At 36.9% G+C, this 17,750-nt stretch overlaps 1 protein-coding gene across 3 annotated transcripts; it reads left to right on the top strand.

Moving 5' to 3' along the window:
- The first annotated feature begins 5,457 nt into the window (after window positions 1-5,457).
- LOC104229912 (PHD finger-containing protein 1-like) lies at window positions 5,458-17,043 on the top strand. Of its 3 annotated transcripts, XR_711765.2 has the most exons (7): window positions 5,458-5,784; window positions 9,789-9,874; window positions 14,437-15,198; window positions 15,296-15,514; window positions 15,597-15,721; window positions 16,461-16,832; window positions 16,973-17,043. XR_711765.2 is itself a non-coding variant. In XM_009782640.2 (6 exons), the coding sequence occupies exons 1-6, from the start codon at window positions 5,782-5,784 to the stop codon at window positions 16,682-16,684; spliced, it is 1,419 nt and encodes a 472-aa protein (XP_009780942.1). In that variant the 5' UTR covers window positions 5,458-5,781; the 3' UTR covers window positions 16,685-17,043. The 3 variants fall into 3 exon arrangements, 2 of the variants coding, with proteins under 2 accessions (XP_009780942.1, XP_070030709.1); XM_009782640.2 differs by having other exon boundaries at window positions 16,461-17,043; XM_070174608.1 differs by lacking the exon at window positions 5,458-5,784 and adding an exon at window positions 8,115-8,207 and having other exon boundaries at window positions 16,461-17,043.
- The last annotated feature ends 707 nt before the right edge of the window (window positions 17,044-17,750 follow it).

Here is a 17,750-nt window from a genome sequence, read left to right as displayed (position 1 = left end):
TAATTTAGTAGCTTATTTTTGATTTAATAGCTTCTTTTTATGTTTTAGTAGATAATAAACCTTTGATTTTCTTAATACCTTGGTTCTTTCCAAAGGTAATTTTATGTGTGAACCGGGTGACTAGTCCTAACGATGGATGGCGTGACAACCTTCTTAAGGGAATAAGTTTGTTTTGTGTTTAGGTGATATTAGTAGTAATAGTAAATAAAAAGACCTGATTAAGTCAAACTCGAAGAGTCAAACATGCCTCATTTGCCACCAACACATTTAAGTACGTGTTTATAGTTAGAGACAAGGATTTTAAAAGGAAATAACTCTAGTTAGTGACTTTGTGACTCTTATGTTGACTTTGATACCATCAAGTGGTCTAATTGGACCATAATGATCTTCAATATTGAATGCGGTTGTGGCCCCTCGACTCTATCCTCTTTAACATCTAGTTGCGTGGGGGGTAAGATGTTTTCTTGCTAGTCCAAGTACTTGTGCGGAAAGTCTATAACTTGCCCCGAATGTATTTTAAGGTGAAACTGTAAGTTTTGCTTGGCTTGAGAAGTGATTGTAGGCTTTTCTTAGCCCGTTTGAGTTTTTTATTGCCTACCAATGATGTCATCCCTAGTCAACCCCTTCGAGTCTTTAGCCTTCCTCGTTTGAAAACCGTGTTACAATCCTTTACCCATTCTATAGCGACCCTCTCTTGGCACCCAAACTTTCCTTAATACTCATGTGAAACAATTGGCTAAAAATGTAAGTTTGGGGGAGAGACAAGGAAATTGAAAGAAGGTATCAAGGCACAAAAAGAGAAAAGAAATGACGAGAAGAAAAGGCAACAAAAAGAAAAGAACAAAAAGAGAAATGCAAAAAAGTGAATAAATGAAAGAGTTTAAGGGATTCAAAGAAAGGCAATGATCCCAAACATGGAGAAATATGAATATAATGATCAAGAAAGAGTGATGTTAAGTCTCTGTAGTCCCTCGAGGAAAAGAAAGTGCCTCAAGAAATCGGCAAAGTGTGAGCCGAGAATTGAAAGATGGAGTGCTTAAGGAAGGTATAACCACTTATCCATATTGTATCATCCCTAATCCAAAAGCCTTCATTACATCCCGATAGAAGTCCTGCTTAATTTTGAGCCGACTGAGCTACATTAGTGGTGATTTACATGAGGGGCAAGCTTACAGTATGGGGAGCCGTACTTGTGACATTCTATTGAGAGATATAAGTGAAACTTTTATAATTTTTTGAATTGAGTGCTTTTTAAGTGAGCTTGGCAAATAGAGAGTAGAGGAGGAGGAGTTTGGGATCCAACATGACCTACAAGTTAGAGCGAAAGTCTTTGATGAGCAAAGTCAACCCTTGATGCTCGAATGTCACATTAGAGCTATACGTACATAAATGTTTAACTTGTTGCCTTGTCAATAATGCATGAGTGGTGTGGGTAATTGTTGGTCCCAACCGAGGTGTGAATGATTCACCCATTGCTACCTGTAATGTCCCTTAACTTTGGAGGTGGAAACTATTTTATTTGCTTGAGGACAAGCAAAGACTTAAGTTTGGGGGAGTTGATAAGTGGGAATTTTGACTACTTATTAGCGCCTTTTAGCTTTTGTTTTAGTCAAAAAGCATTGAATTATTTTCCGAAACTGATGAAATGTGCTAAATTGCAGGAATGCTGGAAGTTGGAATCCGGAGATAAAATTCGACTAAAAAAAGGAGTAATCTTAACTCAAGGTAATAAAAGGCACAGAAGCTACAAAGTGCGGACCACAGAATTTCATCTGCGGCCGCAGATGATGAAGAAAAACCCATCAGACTTTCTGGCAAATTGCAGACCGCACAAGAATTGTGTGGCCACAAAAGTTGGGTTAGGAGCAAAGTTCAGAGAGCGTGCAAATTCCTAAGCCCCTCAAGATTGCGAACTTTACAAGAATTGTGCGGTCGCAGAAGTATAGGTGCGAACCACAGAAGACCAAGTTGCGGCCGCAGTGGTAAATCTGCGGACCACAAAAATGATGCCTCGCAGCCGCAGTCAAGAATTGTGCGGCCGCAGAACCCCAGCTCCTGCAAGATGAAGAATTCTGCGGACCGCACATGGAATTGTGCGGCCGTAAGACCTCCCAAAGGGCATTTTTGTCTTAAATTTTTAGCTTTGTATATATAGAAGAGTTTCACGAAATTAGGTCAAGTTTTTGAATATTAAAAGTGCTGTAGCCGTTTCTATTTGCTTCTTTAGGAAACTTTAGCTTATTTTGGTGATTTAACAATGAATTTTCTTTCAATATGAGTTTTATTATCCTTTCTTCGTTGTTTTCTTCTACACCCACTATGAGTAGCTAGATTTTTACTAGAGTTGTGACCCAACCCTAATGTGTAAACCTTATGGGTGATTAATTTTATGCTTGTTTATGAATGAATGTTTGTAATTTAACTAGGTTCATGCTTCAATTGTGTATTTAATGGTTGCAAACATTGATTCATGTCTATTTGACTTAGTCTCTTCTTGAGAAAGAGAGACCTAGTCTAGGTTAACTTAGCTAACAAGGAATTGGGTCAATTGAGAGATTGATTAACCCAATTAAAGGGTTCAACCTAGAAATAGTAACAACCCGACTTGAGCTCTTATCAACCGTTTTGGTAGATACCCATTTGGACTTGAGAAATCCAAATTGGACAAAACCACCCTCTGACCGAGTTGTATTGAAATGGGCAACGTAGTGTTGTGAGCTATAATACACCCCAATCGATAAAATAACATAAAAGTCTTTATCCCATTAGTCAAACACCTAGGTCATGGTCACAACCCTAGACCTTTTTATATCTTTGGAAAACATTCAAAAACAATCAACTCTAGTTTTATACCTTTAGATTTGCAATCCTTAGTTAATTTTAGAAGTAAAAACAAAACCCTGTTTGTGGAAGTGCAATCTTGATACTTCACGTATTCACTCCGAATATATACTACTAACTCCCATCTTAGCTCCCTATGGAACGATACCGACTCCTTGTTGGATTTTATTATTGCAAACGACTGTGTCATACCTCGTTAGAGGCGTGCATTTGGACGTGATCAGTACTACTAGTGGTCACGAGGAAGCGTAGCTCATCTTTTACGGAGACTTAGCGGTGAGCTTCTTTCCTTGTTACGATCTGCAGCACCAGAGTCTCCCTCTACCTTGTTTATTATTTTTGTCTATTACTTTTCAGACAATAGTTGTATTAGTCTTGTATATTCTCTAGATTGCTCATGCACTTGTGGTACCATGTTTTGGGGGGCTTTTAGCATATATATACTGTTGTACTTATTACTACTGTCATTACAGTGGATGTATTTATCATGGTGGTATTTTGTTGAGAAAAGAGTACCCACGGTTGCATAAGATCTTACTTATTTCGTTATTCTAAAGAGGTACTTTTATTTTAAATGTTAAAAAGGGGTAATTAAATTGTAGTTTCACTTGTGGGCTTGCCTAACGACGGCGTTAGGTGCCATCGCAACCTATTATGGGTTTTGGGTCGTGACAGTGAAGTTAAATTTCAAGAGTAATACAAAATTATATTCACTGTATTAGATTAAACTGATAATTTATTAATAATTTATATGACAATTTAATAACATTAAGTAATAGATAATGCAATTAGATAAGCAATGAAACAAAAAAAAATATAAATTTGTGGCAACTATAAAAATATAGCACTTATAATTAGACTTATAATGAGAAAAGTCGTACATATACACATAACTAAAATCATAAAAAGCAAATAGTTATAAGGGAATAATACTATAAAAAAAGAATTTCAAGCGATAGCGTAAAAATATATATACTAATTAAATATCTCATGTAGAAAATTTTAGTTAATAAATAGAACTCATAATTTTAAAATAAAACATACAAAAATATAAAAATAGTATTAGAATATTATACATAAGATAAGCATATTATATATATAACGCAAATTAATAACTATTCAAAGTATTGGTAGGTTTCTTATAAAAATAATAAAGGCTTATCTCTTTATACTTTTGATGAATTCAAAATTATAACTTAGTAAAAAATATATTATATTGTTTCAATTTTTAGTAAACTACAAAATGAGAAAATTAATCAAATATTACAGTAGAAAAGAATGTACGAAAAGAGGGGGATAAAGATAATTTAATGATATTTATATTTTGATAAGTTTTAAAAAAAAAGATAAATAAATAACACTCAAAAAATTTATCAATAAATTTAGACAATTTAAGATTTTTGAACAATATAACATAAGTTTAAAAAGAAAACTATTTTCAGAGTAAGAAAATATATATATCTATATTATATTAAAAGAGAAGTCGTATCAAAATATTAAGCCAATTACAAGTTAATAAAAAATTACATTAGTAAATATTTAGTACTAAGTACTTGCTAATTTAATTTAATAATAAGAATAAATAAGGAACAAACAATTTATTTAATTACTATATGATGTCTATACCTTGATTTTATTATATTTTTGTACACTATATTAAATAATAAAATACAATTACTATTTATTAAAATAATATGATATATTAGATAATAATTTTATAAAATTAATATTGTGTATTTAAAAAATTTAAACCGCGAGCCATCAAAAGAGATCCATAGTTCTGCACTGTCGTTGCGCTTTACAACTTGTTTGGATGGTTGTTACATATCGTTTCATAATGTATCGTATCGTATTGTATTGTATTGTATTGTATCGTTTGATGAATACAATATTTGGATGGATTGTGTCGTTTTGGCGTCGTTTCATGGTATCATGCACCATTAATATGATGAATAAACTTGCAATATTATAAAGAAAAATTATGAGATGATATATAAAAAGGTAGGGTAAATGATAAAATAAAATTATTTAATAATAATGAAGGATGAGATTGAGAGAAAACACAAGGAAACGATGCGACCACATCAAATCGATCGTTACATAAAGTGACACATTTCATCGTTACGTAACGACAGATTTAACGATACGATACAATAAAATTTAAGTAACAATCAAAACAAATATTGTATTTAAAGTAACAATACGACACGATACAACTGGTAACAACAATCCAAACAAGCTGTTAGGGATTTTGGGGATCAATAGCCTGTTTGGCCAAGCTTATTTTTGGCCAAAAGTGCTATTTTTTTGGCCAAAAGCACTTTTAGCCTCAATTTGAGGTGTTTGGCCAAGTTTCTGGAAGGAAAAAAGTATTTTTGAGGAGAAGCAGAAGCAGTTTTGGAGAAGCAGAAAAAAGTAGTTTTTCTCCAAAAGCACTTTTTTAAGAAACAATTTTGAGAAAAATACACTTAGAAACAGCTTTTTAAAGCTTGGCCAAACACTAATGGTTGCTCAGAGGTATTTTTCAAACTAATTAGCCAAACACGTTGTCGCCAAAATTATTTTGAAAATAAAACACTCATTATTGCACCTTGGCCAAACGGCTGTAAAGCTTGAAAAAGGTCGAGGAGGAAGCAAAAAAGCAGTCTTTTCGATCATCCACCCAAAAACTATTTAAAAGAAAGGAAAACGAATCCTTTGATAAACCTCCAAAATCTATTCAGAGTTCAAACATACATCACTTGCCCTGAACCTTTTCTCCATCTAAACAAGCTTTCAGTATTCACACATACAGTTCTTGCTGGGTTTTCTGACTTCAGATTTTTGACAAAGTTGTTATTTGGTCTAAAATCTTTTTACAGTCTGCTATGAGCTTTTCTTGAGCAGAGAGCCGCTGCTCATCTGCATTTATTGCTGGGTCCTTGAAATTTTTTTCCCACCATGGTAAGTTTCTGGTTCTTTCACTGTTTACTTCTTTGCTTCAATTTTACAGTAATGGTTATTCTGTAAAGAATTTTCTAGACAGTTCTGTGTGAGATGGAGGGAAGGAACCTAGCCGACAGGAAGTCCGATGAAATTCATGCCCTTAGGATAAATTAGGAAGTGGGCCCCTTCCCTTAATGGGTTTGTTATACTAAATTAACCCTAAGTGAAAAAAGTTAAAGCGGGGAAGGATGAGTTGGAATTTTAGTGTCTTAGTGCTGAGTTTATCTACTGAAATCTTTAAATTTGTATAGCATTGCATAAAGAGAAATTATGTGTTTATGTTTCCTGACGGGTGGTTGTCTAAACAAGCATCAGTTGATCTTTCATCTCTTGTTTGGGTAGCCGGCTCCTCGATTGATCTTTCATCTCTTGTTTCTCTGTGAGGTGAGGAGCCCTTTACGGAGAATTCAGTTTGTTGGTTGATTTAAGAACCTGTAATCATCACATTTCTAGCAATTATAAATTCATCAAAATAATCAAGCTATTGTTAAGCGCAAGTTAAGCATGTCTGGAAGTCGGATTGACGTGTTGCATACTTAATGCCCAGGATTTATAAAAGATAATCAAGATATTTCTACCTCCACTGATTTTTCGCCTTTTTTTGCTCTATGAGGCGAGGACCTCTCTACGAGGAATTTTTGTTGCTCTCTATTAACATGTTCGGAGCTATTGTTTGGACAGCCTCTGACGTTCTCACTCTTTTGCTGGTATATTTGGAGGATGAGCTTTCAACGACTCTATGTTTCCTTCCTATTTTATCTACACACACAAAATAATTAAAAATTATCAGTGATGCAAATAAATAATTTCTCTTAACTCAAAAAAGATTGAACCGTCATTGACAACAACAATCACAGGTTAAACAACCCACTGTTTATTTATAGAAGCATAGGTGGTTTATACAAGAAACCTGCACACAACCACATGTTCTTTGTATAAACAACGTCGGGTTGTTTAAACAACACAAGATTGTTTATGAAACAAATTCCCTAAACTACCCAGGGTTTTATAAACACCCACAGGTTGTTTAAACTCTTGTGGTTGTTTAAATCAACCTAGGTTTGATTTAAACCAACAATGGACATCCCCAACTTAGGAAATCAAAACCAAACCGTATCCAACTAGAATCAACCAAATCCGGCCCTTCTTCCTCTCACAATTCAAAAAAATTAGAAAACACGGTAATTTACCTTAGATAATTTTCAACAAGAGTTAAGGGGACTGTGATGACGATGTCTTGACGGAAACTGGAGGGTGGCTGTGATCAATCAAGGGACCGACAATTGCACGATTAGCGGTGATCGGAGTGATTGCCGGTGATCGGAGTTGGCTTTTGACAGGAATGACAAGAGCAAAGAGGTGAGAGGGAACAAGAAGCATTTTGAGATTTTAAAGTTGTGGGGTTAGGGTGAGGTAATGGGATCTCTTTTTAATTTTTGGGGATTTTTAGTGTTTATCCAACTCTTTAGTAATTATAATGTGGTCTACTTCTGCCAAACTAGTCTGTGACCATAGATGTAAAGGAAGTCCAAGAGTTGATCCACACTCATCCTCATCTAGATCGCATACCTGACAGTTAGAGATCACCATTTGAGTTTCATTGTTGCTTGCTTCAATTTCCATTTCCTTACCAATATTCATTCAGCTTCTCTTCTAAGGGAAACTCGAGCAGAAACTAGAGACCTGTCATCTCAAAAACTTGTACCCCTACTTTTACTTTCCATTTGTTGCGTAAATAAGAACAAGTTGGTTTGTCTAAGTTGCCTCCGTCAAATCTCTCGACTACATGTCTGCCTAGAAAATCATTGTTAGTTGGTGATGAGTCTCCTTCAGTTTGACTCTTCTCCTCCTGTACTTTTGTCTTAGCATGTTGTGCTCTTTCTGTGATCATCTGCTGTGCTTTATCATCTTTGAGAAGGTGTTTCTGATCACGTTTGGTTGAGCTTCCACTATTTTCTCTATGCCTTTACTTTCAAATTTCTCAATCTTATTCTCGAGGTATTCCTCCCTGGTTTTAGAACACACAGACCTCTGGCAAGATAATCAAAGACTTGCGTTCCCCGCTGTCTTAAAAAGCGTTCGCTTCGTCGCTTTAAGCGAGAAGCGACCAGCCATCGCTTTTTCCTACCTGAGGCGACACGACCAACAGAAGCAATTGCTTCAGTCGAGGAAGCGCGAAGCGACGCAGAAGCGAGAAGAGCAAAATCGATCGCTTCTGTCCAGAGGGGTCCATTTTAAAAAAAAAAAAAGTTTGGGTCTTTTTTTTTTAATTATACAAAATAGACCCAAAGTGAAAGAGACCATTTCTTTCTCTTCTTCCCAAAATCGAACGTTGCTGGCTGCTGCTAGGGTTCCAATCCAGCCACAACAGAGACCTCCAGGTAATTTTTCTTCTTTCTTCTTCTTCTCCTTTTCTCTTCTCCTCTTTTTCTCTCTTCTTTCTTCTTCTTCCCGTCCAGTCGTGTGCACAGCTATGGTAGGCGCTATTTTTTTCCCATTTTATTCTTCTTATTTAGTATTTTAGCATTTATTTGTTAATTTTTATGTGTATTTCAGTTTATAAAATTAATTATCATATATATATATATATATACATATATATATGTGTGTGTGTGTTATATTTTCAGTTTATTTGATTATGTTTTTAAATTGAACTTTTTCATTATCTATATTGTCTCTTGCAAGGTTTACATTATGTTTTTTAAGAATTGCGCTTCACTTCAATGAAGTGTGCGCTTCGCTTCGCGCTTCGCTTTTGAAGCAAGGCGAGCCCCTGTCGCTTTTTTGTGCTTCTTGCTCTCAAAAACACAGGCGTTCCCCCTGTATCCCGACATGCTTATGTATCTTCCATAATTGATTGTACTTTTGAGTACAAAAATAGGCATAGGAATGTTCTGTAAGCTTTCATCTTTTGCGCAGGTACCTTTGCCTTCAATGCTATGTGGAGGATGACATAGCCATAAAAGCACTTCTCACAGTCATCCTTCTAATTAAATGCTTCTTTCTTTCCACTCAGTCTTACCATATATCTCCATCAGAAAAGTTTGCTGTCATATACGAAGATTTGTGTTCCCAACAGCAAAATAAAATTTTCTATTCATAAATATAACTAGGTTTTTAATCAAGCACCTTAAAGAAATGATTGAGGAAAAATATAGAGTGTTCTGGTTGACAAATGGAGAATACTAGCTTTTACTTGGAACTGTACAGAGAAATCAGACCTTCTCTTTTACTTTTTTGTTGCTTTTCCTTGAATTCTGAACCTTTTTGTTTTGAAGATCTTATAGATGAGTGGGATTTTAATTCACCTTGGTGTAGATTATTATCTTATATTACATGGATCCTTCATATGTCTTGATGTACCCATGTTGAATGGTCAGACATGTGTGCGGATATCTCATATGAACTTTTCAAATTACACTAAAATTTAGGAACATGCTGCACTTGCCTATGTTACATTGATACTTCAAGGCCAAAGTTTTTCACTTGCCTATGTTACATTGATACTTCAAGGCCAAAGTTTTTCACTTGCCTTGACGTACCCCTGTCGAATGGGTGTGGGTACTTCTTGTTTGTTCTTCAAAATACTCTCAAAATTAGCAAAAAAACTTGATGCAATCATATGGGATACTTGCACACCCTGGTGCATGGCACGTGTTCTTAAAAAGATGTGTAACCTAAGTGCTAACCCGTATCAGTTAATCACACATGTATCCTTAGCCGTCTATGCAACATACTCCCTCCATTTTATTTTATATGACAGTGTCTGATGGGGCACGATATTTAAGAAGAAAAAGACTTTTGCAAAAAAGGCTACTCAGTACTCTGTAACTAAAGTTTGTATCTCTGCATGCTATAGTTTCTTTCCCCTCTAACAAGAAGACTTGGACTCTGCGTAGTTTTATATTTCTTGCATAATGATATTCTGCATCTTTAATTAGTTATATTGCGATTGGCTGCAGGTCACAATGTGTCTAAATTGTGGTGATGAAGGTTGGACTAACGCATTTGTTTTCTGTGTGAAATGTCTGGAAGTTGCTGTGCATCGGTAAGTTGAATCAACAGTGTTGTTTTTGTTATAGTTCAAACATTGTACTCTCTTTATTGCAATTTTATTCTCGAGTATGATCTTTCAGTCACGGCTTGGGTCGTGACCGGCACTACGTGAAACTTGGTCGTGGCCGGTGTGAACTATAGCTTTGAAATGGAAATAACTTACACATGTACTTGTGGTGGACAGGTCGGTACTTGTACCAGTGGGAGTTGCAGGTACCTAGCGGAATAGTCAATATGCACCAAGTTTGCCTGTATACCACCGTACTTTTTTTAAAAAAAGAAATGGAAATAACTTACACCTAAATTATTTTAATTGTGGATTCGACTGATATACATTGTGATTTCTTAGACACCCATAGTTCCAGTATAAAGTTTACGCTGGGAATTAGTATCAGCTGTCAGCAGTTCCAGTGGGGTTACTCACAAGGACATCTAAACCTACTGATTTTTTTAATCAGCGTTGAAATTGAACAAACTAGTAGCTCTTTGTATTTTATTAATTCGAATTTAACTTGAACTTGATAGTCCCAACTAATTTACTTTTTCTCCTTGCACTGAACATTCCTCAAAATGTTTGTCTGAGAAAAATTGCCCCTGTTTCTCTCAAGCTTTGGTTGTTTAACTTCATGGATGGTTGTCTTAAATCAAGCACTTCAATTTTTGTTAGAGTTCTCAAAACCAGAAAATTCAATTAATCAATTCACAGCAGCAGAAGTTTCATCTGAATAATTCAGGAGATATACAACCTGAGTGTGAAAGGAAAACTGAAAAGTAATAGGAAAGGAACATACAAACTCTCTCAACTATCAAAGTGGTAACAATAACAGAGCTCCTAAACTTTTTTGATGAGGTAATAAATTCTAATGTTTGAAAGGGAAATACCCCAATTTAGTGTTTATACTAAGTGGAGAAATCGCTCATACCAGCAACAATTATATAGGTATTCCAAGAAAGAAAAAGAGCAAGTACCAAAAAACAAGTTCCTTTCAAGAAGCTCTGAGATGACCCATCTCCAAATAGACCATCCGCTAGAACCCCCTTTGATGCATCTCCCTCCAGTAGTCGAGCTCCTTAAAGAGTGGGAAACCAAATGTCGATGAATATATCTTTCAGAAGATCTATATATTATTGGAAGTGGAAATGATATTAACAACTTTTTATAGAAAATTTACTGTAGTACTTCCTCCATTCAAATTTGCTTTGCTCTGTTTGTTTTTTGTCCATTCCTAAAAGATTTGTACCTTTCTATATTTAGAAGTTACTGTAATTTTACATTCCCATTCTGCTATGTCATGACTTGTTGTAGGGTCCAGAGGATACCAAAACAAATTATTTGGTACAAGAATACTTTTGGTATTTTGTTCATATTTATTCTATATCAAAAGTTTTCCTTTATTTCTTTACTTTGTATCTAGTCAAATGTGCCCACAAGTTGGAACAGAGGGAGTATTATTTAGTAAAAGAGACAGTGATTTGGGGAAGATCATTGGTAAAGAACTTTCAAAAAGTTCTCAGTGCAGTTGTTTTGTGATCTTTTTTACAATAGTGGTTGATTCAAAGCCCACGTGAAATCACATTTTGGAGGACAAGGGACCAAACAAAATGATTTTCTTATGCATTATGCAGTTTTGATTGCCATCTTAGCGACAGATGACCTAAGAGAGAGAAGACAAATGCTAGTCAATTGGTGCTGCTGGTGTAGGAAAGACGGGGAGGATGTAGACCATGTATTAATACATTGTAGTTTTGCCACATATCTATGATCCTTGATTATTGTATGTTTAAGTAACATAGTTTGGGAGTTCCTGGTGCGTATCGGAAGTGTCAACAAGTTAGAAAATACAAAAGATGGTCAATATGAAGGGCTTTTGAGAGTTGCTCCTACAGAGTCCATTGTGGAGAGTCAAGAGCTCCTTTTTATTTCATTTATATCTTTTGCTTTGAAATGATATTCTACATTGTATAGGTGAATGAAGTTACTTATCAAAAAAAGCTATATAGATGGATGAAGTTTCGGTTTTGTTGTAAAACCATACTTTTGTATGTTGCAATGCCATTTATTCATTAAATCATTGTCTTATTAAAATGGATCTTTGCAAACTAAAAGTTCTTTGAAATTTGATGGACCTACAAGGCTACAACCCTTTGCCTTCAACACTTAAATTAACCTTGAAAAGGAAGCTTATAATGGGCAATTCAATTTTTTTGAGCTATTCATTGTTTGAATGTTGTACAAAATGTTGGTTCTTTGATCAGAAAGCAACTTCCTGTTCCTCCAGGGTTCTGTTTTCTGTTAGAATGTTTGAGTTATAGTGGTAGAAGAGTTGGGTTCTTATGTTGCTTATTAATTCACATTGGACCAATATCATATGTATAATGCGTCTGATACTATAGTTATTAGAGCCTCTACGATCTTGGTAGAGAATCAAGTAGCTTCTCCCTACCAGCTGATGGCCTTGTGTCATTTGACCGGTTAAAAGTTTTTCCTCCTTCCTTCTTTGCAGTGACCACCTTGGTTACCATGTCTCTTTCCGGTGACCAATCAGGCGGCACCACACTTCTCTGGCAGCATCACAACTTTTTTCATGCGGCTGCTCAAATAGCACTAAGTCATTTTACAGCAGTGCCTTTCCTCTTTCTTATAGCTGTTTTGGTAATGCTGCACTTAATTTTGACGATCATTCCAACTATATCGTGCATATTTCCAGTGATTGTTGTAGAGGTGCGTATCTCTTTTCGATGACCGTTTCAGCGTTCGCTCTTCTTTCCTGTGATTGTTATGATGGCGCCGCTTCTCTTTTGATGATCGTCCAGGTAATGACGTGACCTTTTCTGGTAATCGTTTTCACATCCGCTATCTTGGCGAGATTCCAGCAACCACAACTTTTCTGGTAGCATTTTGTAGATTTCCAACGAAATGTTTCTACATTCTCAAAATAAGCAAATCCAATAATTTGCCTGCTTTGACTTCGAGTTAGGACAATGGGAGGTGACTCAGAGCATTTTCCGGTAGTTATGGGGTTGTACCAAGGATCAACGCTCAGTCCTTTCCTATTTGCCTTGGCGATGGACGCGCTAATGCACCATATTCAGGGAGAGGCGCCATGGTGTATGTTATTTACTGATGATATAGTCCTGATTGATGAGACGCGAGGCGGTGTCGGCGAGAGGCTGGAGGTTTGGAGACAGACCCTGAAGTTTAAAGGTTTCAAGTTGAGCAGGACTAAGACAGAATACTTGGAGTGCAAGTTCAGTGATGTAACTGGGGAAGCGGACAGTGATGTAAGGCTTGATTCACAAGTCATCCCCAGGAAAGGAAGTTTTAAGTATTTTGTGTCTATTATCCGGGGGAACGGGGAGATTGGCGAGGATATCACACACCGTATAGGGGCGGGATGGATGAAATGGAGGTTAGCATCTGGAGTCTTGTGTGACAAAAAGGTGCCACCAGAACTTAAAGACAAGTTTTATAGAGCAGTGATTAGACCGGCTATGTTGTATGGGGCAGAATGTTGGCCAGTCAAGAACTCGCATATCCAGAAGATGGAAGTAATAGAAATGAGGATGTTGAGGTGGATGTGCGGGCATGCTAGATTGGATAAGATTAGGAATGAGGATATTCTAGCAAAGGTGGGGGTGGCGCACAGATGACAAATGCGGGAAGCGAGGCTTAGATGGTTTGGGGAGGAGAAGCCTTGACGCCCCGGTTAGGAGGTGCAAGTGGTTGGCTTTGTCACTTGTGAGAAGAGGTAGAGGGAGGCCTAAGAAATATTGGGGAGAGGTGATTAGGCAGGACATGGCGCGACTCCAGCTCACCTAAGACATGACCTTAGATAGGAAGGCTTGGAGGGCGAGCATTAGGTTTGTAGGTTAGTAGGTAGTTGAGCGTCTTTCTTCCCTGTTGAGGGTGTTAGGCTAGTTTGTAGTGTCTTTAGATTGTTAGTGGTACTTGTTGTGTTTGCATTGTTTTCTGCTCCGATTGCCTAGTACCTTTCCATTATTCTGATTATTGATATTGCTTTTTCCATTTATTTTTCTGATTCTTAGGTTGCTCGCACTGTCTTCTTGACATATGTGGTTGTTATTGTTGCCACCTTTTCATCTCCTTGTGCCGAGGGTCTTTCGGAAACAGCCTCTCTACCCTCCGGGGCAGGGGTAGGGTCTGCGTACACACTACCCTCCCCAGACTCCACACGTGGGATTGTACTAGGTGGTTGTTGTTGTTGTTGACTTCGAGTGTGCTAGAATTTTAACGTTTCGCATACTTAAGTTCTTAATTTGGATATTATTTGACATTACACAAATATCATACAGAAATGTGTGCATTGTACTAATCACATTATTAAGCCTTCATTAATGTCTCTTTCATTCTCTTAGTTTCTCATGATTTTTCTCTTTTCTTTAGGTCTTTGAACTAACAATTTTCTTTTCTTTTAAATAATAATTTCTGTGGCATGACTTATTAGTTGCTGTTAAAGGTTAAATACCAAGATGGGTTACAGGTTATCCTTTTTTGTTTCGTTATATGGTTTGTTGATCTTGCTTATTTTTCAGCTACTGCCTTAAAAAAGTCACCTTCAAGGAATTTGTCAACTGGGTCTGTGATGACTGTGAAGTGAAGGAGCCAGACGGACTAAACATCAAGAAATCTGATGCCATCTCAGTAGAAAATGGGGATTGCACTAGTTCAAGACATTGTAAAGCAACTTCTAAAGCAAAAGTGGATGTTCCTGAGACAAAATTAAAGAGTTGTCAAGGTAGGGATCAGCAACTTCATCAGCCAGGTGCTGGGATTGATTTGGTAGAGAATTGTCGGATAGCGGGTGATAGTCCAGTTGTGAAGACGAGCAAGAAGAGATCTAATCCTGCTTCATTAAGAGATGAGAAATATGAGCAAAGACTAGTACGTTGCTCTTCTGAGCAATCCCACGAGTCACAGATAAGCATTCAGTGCAATGAACGAACTCAATCAGCTAATGTTTCTCCATTGCCAGCTAAGCGATCAAAGGAAGAAGTTACCGGCCCACTGGCAAGGGAAGAATTGCAAGCTCGTCATTTGAAGGAACCTTGTGAGGGAGATGTTCAGCCTGGCACACAGGATGATTCTTCTGGCATGATTGAAAAGACAATGAGTATGTCGTCCCGTAGCAATCATCATGAAGAGGAATCGACGATTGGAAATGATAGAAGATTAACACCTCAATCTAGAACTGTTGTTAATGGAGATCCTTCTCAATTTTCAAAAGGTGAACAGCCAAATGAACCCAAACATGGTGGCCAAGACCGAGCACAACCTCTTATTGATTTCATTTGGAGGTCAGGAGATATGTCATGAATTTTAACTCGGGAGATAATCTAACCGATGGATCTATTATTGTGCAAATGAAAATTTATTCTTATTGTGATCTGACAGGGGTAGTTTTAACATCTGGAACAAAGAGTATGAGACATTTTATGGACAAGCTCACCTTTCAGTTAAAGCATGCCAAAAGGTTTTTGAAGAAGCAAGTTTGCTTCCAGCTTCGCTTCAACTGGAAATGCTTCCAAAATCTGACTTATGGCCTAAGAGTTTCACTATATCAGAGCCGACTGATGATAACATTGCATTGTATTTTTTCCCATCGGACATAAGGTAATTACTTGTATATTTTCACCATTCACCGGTTATTTTGATCAAGTTTTGGTTTATTCTCCTCCTATTTTTCTTGCTATAGATGGGAAAAGGTGTTTGATCAGTTGGTGGAGAAGATGATCAGTAACGAACTTGCTCTTCGAGCAATAGTAACTAATGCCGAGCTTTTGGTTTTCACTTCTACGGAACTACCCCTGCTATACTGGAGTGAGTTATTATACACGTACTTTCTATTTTGGTTTGTCCCGAACTCCCCAATACGATACTCTATAACTTTCTAACAGTGGGACCATCTCTAGTTCTCAATGTTTTCTTTATATTCTAGTAAAAGTTTTAAAAAACAAAAGAAAACTTGGAGACTTGTCTTTGATTGATAGGAGATTGGTAATGGGAAGTTGAGGATTGGTGGTCAGTGGATAGATTGGAGTTCCAGAAGGTATGATTCCCAAAAAATGTTTAGGCAGAGAGACAGTGTCTTCGTGTGGGCTAGAAAAGGGGGAGACTTGAATATTTTTTAAGCCCAAGCACAGGGCAGACTGAGCACAGGGCAGCCCAAGCACATTCAATCCTATTGAATGAAAGTCAGTTTCTTTAGAAAAAAGTTGCTTCTTATTATATATCCTTACATTAAGCCAACAAATTAACCAATCATCATTCCTGCTTATCAAAGGTGAAGGTTGTATGCCTTGTCATATTGCCACTGGGTTAATGCTTTATGGACAATTTCTCTTAAATTTAAAAATTGTTAATTCTCCTAAAAATACTTTTAGCTGGAAGTTTGGACCCACTTTCAGTATAATATAACCGTGCCAAATCAAATGAGATAATATAAACTAGAATTGTGGGAGTAGGAGTATTTGATTAAAGATGAGTATGTATTCTAGGTTTGCATTACCTTCGTTATCCAAGGTTCATTGTTAAGCTGTTTGAGAAAATCAATTGGCAGGATTCCAGGGTAAGCACTACCTCTGGGGTGTTTTCAGAGCAAAGCGAGATTCCAGTAGGAATACTATGATGCCAAATGGGAAGAGAGAATCTGCGACTCATCCAACTCCTGGGAATGAATTGGCGGTCAAAGATGGTGGAGATGTCGCAAATGCCAAAACGTGGGATCAGAGTCCTCTTAGCCCTTTGAGCAACAATGCAAGCCTTGGGTCTGCCACTTCCTGAAGCATCTCTGCTCTTGTTGTTTTGACGCATTTCCCTCACTTATATGATCTAGCATGCTATTTAACTGGTTGTTAATGCATATATGGGCTGAGGGCTGAGAATCTGGTGGTTAGGATGAAACAGCTTTTAACAAAATGTCCTGTGAAAGGTACCTCTGATTTAACAAAAGCCTTCTGTTACCTGTTGATTTGAGGATCAGTGAACCTGCTATATGCAGGAGCATGGTTTTACATGGCCATTTATTTCGTAATTTCTCCTAATATGATGATCAAGTCTAATCTTTTGCAGCTGTACATGATTGACCGACATTATTAGTCCCAAGTCACCCAATGGTATGACAAGGAAGAGAAGCTTTTACACCGCTCTGTTCCCCCCCCCCCCCCCCCTTTTTTTTGCCTTTCTTTTTGGGTGCTTTTCTTTCATCTTTGAGAGGATGTTTTGTAAATGAAGCTCTCTTAAATGTAGGGTTGAAACGAGGGCAGGACGGGGCAGGTGAAGCCTTTCCTACCGCAGATTTAACATGGCCTGCCCCGTTTTACAATATTCCTCTTTTCGACATGCCTCGCCGCATTTAACTTTATTTTCTTTTCTTCTTTTCTCTCCATTTTTCAGTTTGCATGTTCTTATTTGGACGCGTGTGAAACTAGTGCCTGAATGTTGCAGAATGAATCAAGCAAAAATGGATAAAATAGTAAAAATTAGAGAAAAATGCTAAATGGACTAACTAGGTTACGGACTTACGGTTAAGAGATACTTTTGATTCATAAAAATAGTGAAAAGGAGAATAGTTACTTTTTATAACGTTCAAACTCTAGCTGAATCACCCCAAAGAGCAAAATGGATAAGGATTTAGTACAAGATTATAAGGCAAATCTGATCAGGACTAGATGGTGACATCCCCAGAAATTAACATGCGAAATGCGTAACTACATAAACTTATACTAAAAATTATTGAGGACTAAATTGTAACTTTACAGTACTTTTTAACGCACTAACAACTAGGTACTCCTCGAGAAGCTTTGAGTCCAACCACGATCAGCTCTTTTCTATTCTTAGACTTGATTTT

This window comes from Nicotiana sylvestris, chromosome 5 (genome assembly GCF_000393655.2).
Source record: "Nicotiana sylvestris chromosome 5, ASM39365v2, whole genome shotgun sequence".
Classification (NCBI taxonomy): Eukaryota; Viridiplantae; Streptophyta; class Magnoliopsida; order Solanales; family Solanaceae; genus Nicotiana; species Nicotiana sylvestris.
Note: the sequence above shows the minus strand (reverse complement) of the source record. Positions and strands in the feature narration are given on the sequence as shown.